General features: G+C 38.5%; 1 protein-coding gene across 1 annotated transcript in view; it reads right to left on the reverse strand.

Moving 5' to 3' along the window:
- notch1a (notch receptor 1a) overlaps positions 1-2,140 on the reverse strand; it is a 39,881-nt gene extending 37,741 nt beyond the window's left edge. Inside the window, exon 1 of the mRNA XM_052104368.1 lies at positions 1,810-2,140. Coding sequence (XP_051960328.1) covers positions 1,810-1,873 — 64 coding nt within the window. The 5' untranslated portion in view covers positions 1,874-2,140. The remainder of the gene's footprint in view (positions 1-1,809) is intronic.
- Between the last annotated feature and the right edge of the window lie 3,860 nt (positions 2,141-6,000).

Consider the following 6,000-nt stretch of genomic DNA (forward strand, 5'->3'; position numbering starts at 1 on the left):
TTCCCAACAATTCCCTATCTGTGTGGCCTTTAACAACGGTTTAAACTCAAAATACAGTCCTTCCTGTTGCAGTATTAATATATCAGCTTCACACTAGTTTAAGTTTAGCTGACAGTGTTGGATCATGCACTTCATTTTTGCGGTCTGGGGGGTCCAAATGGTGTCCATTTTTGGAGCCAAGTACATGTGCATGCATTCATTTATTATTTTAAAGTATTTATTTATTTTTAGGAGCATGCATCGTTGCACTTTAAGGATTAACGGAGTATCTAAAGGCCAGTCACCATACAGACTGCAGTTGTACACTTGTTGAATGAAAGCAGCTGCCTACAGGCTGTCTTTAATTGGTAATGACTGTCTAGAGACAAAGCTCAGACTTAGTCAAGCCCTCTAGCCCTTATTATGGATTAAACCACAAGTACTACCAGAACTTTTCTTTCTTGATCTGTTTATTTTAAGCCTGAATTTTGTGACTGGTCCATACAATGGATGGTAACAAAATGCATCTTCTCCAAACCATGTTCTACCTTAACAAAATGAACCATGGTATAGCATTCCCAATGAGTTTCCCAGTCATTGGTGATTACATTTCATATACCAAGTCAATACCATGGTATTACCACCACTAAACCATAGTACCACCACTTTAGTCAAGATAATTACTTTGTGTGGCAATATATTACACTTCAAAGAATATATTGCCTGTCCAAAATTCCACGTTATTACAATGTCCATAGAAATGCTACTTTTCTTTCAATGCAGATTTCCTGCTTGATAAATGCACTTTAATAAATGTCCCTTTCGTTTCCTGTCTCTTATGTGTAGTCATGTCATTTCTCTCGTCTGTCGACTTATCCTCGGTTCCTCTGCGGATTTGTGGCCTGATGGCTAGGCCCGCGCGTGTTGGGGATGGGGGCCTCGAGACACACGCGCGATTGACGGGAGCGCGCGCGACAGCTGCAGAGCCCACGCCGCGCCGACAAAAGAAATCAGAGTCCAGCACGAGCCCATTAAACACTGTCTCGAGCCATTGTTTACCAGCGCGCGAGAACAACAGCGCGCGAGCACCCCCTTCCTCACCCTCCTCCAACCTATTATTCACTCAGGGATCGCTTTCCTCCAGACTCCCTCACACACACCCCGCTCCCACGCCATAAAAAAGCCTTTACACACACACACACACACACACAGAGAGAGACAATGCATCTTAATCAACATCAGAAACTAGGAAAACCACAGACAACTTAAGAAATCAAGCACTTATTTTAAGTGACACAATACAATCAGAGTGATGCTCCTGAAATTAATAAACTTTAACGTAAATACATTTAACTTTACGGTTATGCACGATAACTCTGAAACAGAAACTATGTCGAAGTTAAAAGAGTGAATGAACTCTATTCATCATGCAGCATCATGCATTCACCCTATAAAGCTAAACTTTGATTTCACGTCGCTGGATTCAATATAGCCTCATTTATTCCACCGGTGATAATCAATGCATTGAAGAGCATTATTCGTGATTCAGTTTAGGAAAATCACACTTTTGAACGCTGCACAACTAAATAAACGAAGAATAGAAAGAAAAAAAAAGAACATACAATCTAGTGCAACAAGTGACGCTCAAAGCAAAAGTTAATCTCAAATATCATAATTTAAAGACACACGACACCCCCTTTACGTCTCAAAGCAAAGCAAAACATTAGAGTCGGGATGCATTTTTAAATCATTTAAGATATTTATAATAATACATGTATGCACGTCATTTTTAAAGTTATGAGATATAAAGAGTGTAGTGATCTCCGATACCTTGCACCACCGGCGCGAGAGATGCTGCCGTCAGTAGCGTTAATTTCACCAAGAAACGGTACATAACTCCGCTTCGGCGTTACAACTTCAGTAAAATCCTTCTTGAAGTTCTCATAGATCCCCAGAAAGTCTTCTCAGATCTCCAAAAAGTGCAAAAGAATTTGAATAAATATCTGTATATTAGTTTAATAAATATATCCCAGCAATCTCGCGAGCGTCTCTTCTCTTTGCCGCTCGTGGGAACTCTGACCGCGGACTTCTGAACGACTTCCAAAGTGCCCGCCCCTGTTATCCCTCCGCGCAGGTACAAGAGAGGGGGAGATTTCCTTCCAATAGGCTATATGGGAATATGAGGAAGAAAAAAGAGAAAGAGTACGCTCCCTACACAGTTTAGTTTCACCGCAAGGGAAGAGAACAACTTTCACACACTTTCCCAGAGTAGATGTGGGATGTGCAAGTTAATTCCTGTTCCCCTGACAAAAATTGAATAGGGACTAGGGCGGATCACTGATTTCTGCTGGCGCCAGTTCTGACCCGCAGCTAAGGGCGAGAGCTCATTAACAATTCAAGACCCCATATTTTATATGAGAATTTTATTTGAATGTCCATTGGAGAACTTTGGGTCCCATGCAAATACAATGGAACATGGATTTGGTCTTTATTTAATATTATGAAACATATTAAAGTACCATGTTAATGCCATTTGAAGCAAAATGGGATATACATGCATGGGGACAAGGAGACAATGGTGATATTTGGTGGTTTAAAATGCTGTAAAATGTTTCAAATAATTATTTTAAAACAACTTTAATATGCTTAAAGTTTAAATGGGGTTATTTATGTCAAAGACAGCTTTAAAATTGATATTGTTTAACATGTTAAGGTGATAAGATCATAATATTTATGGGGAGGGGGGCACCAAAGGCACCAAATGTCAATAAGATGTTAAGATCAATAATGTCACAGGTATTCCCCTATATACCCTATAGAAACCACACTGAACCAACTTAATAGCATTGAGTTGGTTCATTTCTTAAAGGGATATTCTGGGTTCAATGCAAGTTAAGCTCAATCAACAGCATTTGTGGCATAATGTTGATTATCACAAAAATGCCTTTCAACTTGTCCCCCGTATATTTGATAAATGCATAAAAAATGCAAACGTAAAAAATGCATAAATTGCAGTTATAGTGGGACCCTTACAATGGAAGTGAATGGGGCCAATCCATAAACATTCAAATACTTGCTTGCTTGAAAAGTATAGCCACAAGTCATGAACAATATGTATTTTGGTGTGATAAAATCGCTTAATAGGTTGCCATGATGACATTATAATAAAATAATACGGTTCACATTTCTGCCCTTAAACCCTCCAAAAATTGGCCCCATTTACTTCCATTATAAGTGCCTCACTGTAACCTCCATTTCCACTTTTCTTTAAGAGTCAAAATGTATTTTTGTGCCGCAAATGCTGTCGATTAAGCCAGAACAACGGTGTTGCATTTGTTCATCTTGAAGTGTTTAATGTTTGCTTTCTTTTCCCCCCTTTTTTTTTTGGCATGAAACTGTGTGTGTAGTTTCATCGCCTAAGGAATTACAGTAATGACACATCATGTTTGACAGCATGCACGATATGTGTGCGTGTCAGTGTGTATCGGCCCGTGGGAACCGTTTCATTGTGAAATCTGCTACCGCAGGGCATAAAAAAAAGAGTTGATTGACAGGGCGAAAGAAGACAGTTCATATCAATACTGTAACTGACCGATGTTAGATACGTTTTGAGATCAATAGAGACTAATAAAGTCTTGGTCACACGGCAGAAGCAAATGCAAATCTGCATGTGTTTTCAAAGAGTTTAAGGTTTAAAGAGTCACTCAAAACACTCAGCCCTCATTGATTTGAGACGAGCGGCACTTCCTTTTTCCTCTGTTTCTAAAACTCCCTTCCTTCCCATTTGAACACATACACACATACACAGAAAGTTTGACTGAACTTTGACTGCATGCAGGAGAGTTTAGTGCATTAAAAATCTACATTGCACTGTACACAAAAAGCAATTTTAACGACCATAAAGGGCTTTTTGAGTCACACATACTAAGAAATGTGAATTACTTTGACATTTGAATTATTTATCTACATAAAAACACATTATAGTCCAAGAATATTCCCCAAATGTTGCCCCAGTTAGCCTAAATGTTTCTGAACAAACCATTTTATTAAATGAAACAATGCAACTGATTTATTAAGGACTTGTGAGCTCAAGTCCTGCATTGCAACATGAATAAATAACGTTATAGAGTTGTCGTTATGCGGTCTGCTGACTTTGTGCATGCTGCTGCTGTTGTTTTCGTCAATGCTATTAGTTATTTGTTGTGTGGTGATGTTCGGAGCTCATCTGTTTACTTTATGATGTTCGATGATTATCAACGTTTTTGAGGTGTGTTATGTCTTGAGGTCAAAGCTTAAACCAAAATTTGTTTTACAAAATGTTTTTTCCCAACATAAGCAAAGATCGCAGAGTTCTCTTCATATAAAAACTCATTTAAAAGGAAATTATGACAAATACAAGTTTATAAGTGATCATATGCTGAATGAGAAATCTGTAGTTGCCTCGACAAGTCTTCATTGGCTGAACAAGTCATTTAGCATTTTGCACCGTAATGCATTATGTTGCATTGATTTTGCTCAGCAATTCCTTTTCTACAATATTGTGAGACATGCTCATGCAGTATAGAGGTTAACATTTTGTCCACAAAGTTTTCAAGTAATCAAAGTCATTATAAAATGATTCATGCAGTTCTTTTATTAAACTGGACATTCTTCTTTGTTGCTTCACTTGTTTTGCAATTGTCTTTCTCAGTTATGAAATGCAAAAGTGCAACAACGATGTCCCGTTAACTACCCTACAGGACAGTTTAACTTGCAAATTGCCCCATGCATGATCAAAGACCAGGATAAATGTATGTGTGAACAAGTTTAAAAGGTGTCTGTCACCTAAAAGCTGTTGAATGAGAGGAGTACTGTTATCACCTGGCACATCTCACACATACACACTGTGAACGAGTCCTCACACGCTGCCCTGATGCATCTGTGCCATTCCCTGCCCCCTTCTGGAAGTTTGAATAATAAAGCTGTATTTGCATTTCTAAAGCTGATGACAGAAGTAACCCCCATTGGAGAAATCTAAAATCTGAGTTGAGCATGCCTGTACTGTAAATCCAGCACTGCGTATGTGTGCAGAGGTGCATGTTTATTCATGTAGGGTAAATAAGCATATTGGAACAGCACATTAAAGATAGACCAGACTGCAGTCTTTTAACACTTTTACACACACACACACACACACACACACACACACACACACACACACACACACACACACACACACACACACACACACACACTATATTCTGTGCTGGTGAGAAAAGAGACACCTTGGAGTTCATGGCAGGAAACGAGTCCAATTCACACCAGGCAGACAGAACTGAGCAGACCTGCACTGACAAAAAGTGGATTGAAAGATTAGCTGCTTAGATCCTGAACATACAGGATGCAGCTGTAGTCCATTTAAGGTAGAATGCTAAATAATTACTTCAATCGTATAACAACTGTCCTTAAGAGACCTTAATAATCTCTGAAAAGTTATTGACTGTTTTATAAGGCATGAAAAAATTAGTCACATTTAAGACACACCTAAAAAACACCTAAAAAAGTAATTATTGCATGTGAGCACCCACACGTTTTTAGCATTCATGAGCCCCTACACAGCAATGAAGGCTGATAATGTTCTCAGTCACTTATCTGACCAATAACACCAGGACAATATGTTTTTATTTCATTTGCATGTTTGTTTCGCAGTTTATGTGAATACAGTTCTCATATTGTTCTCATTAGGTTGAATCCTGCAGTTAATCTGCACTGTATTGAAAATAACAACTCATCAATCTGAAATCTGTTTCTGGTTTCAATGGTTAAACTTCTCTGAGATTCTCATCTTTTCTGTTGTAATCCGGAATCTTCTGTTCTGGGCCATCACCACATGGAACAGAACAGTTCAGACCAAAACAGAACATAAAAAAAACTGTTCAGAACAGAACAGTCAAGACCAAAACAGAACATAAAAGAACTGTTCAGAACAGAACAGTCAAGACCAAAACAGAACATAAAAGAACTGTTCAGAACAGAACAGTC

The sequence above is a fragment of the Xyrauchen texanus genome, chromosome 34 (genome assembly GCF_025860055.1).
Source record: "Xyrauchen texanus isolate HMW12.3.18 chromosome 34, RBS_HiC_50CHRs, whole genome shotgun sequence".
NCBI lineage: Eukaryota > Metazoa > Chordata > Actinopteri > Cypriniformes > Catostomidae > Xyrauchen > Xyrauchen texanus.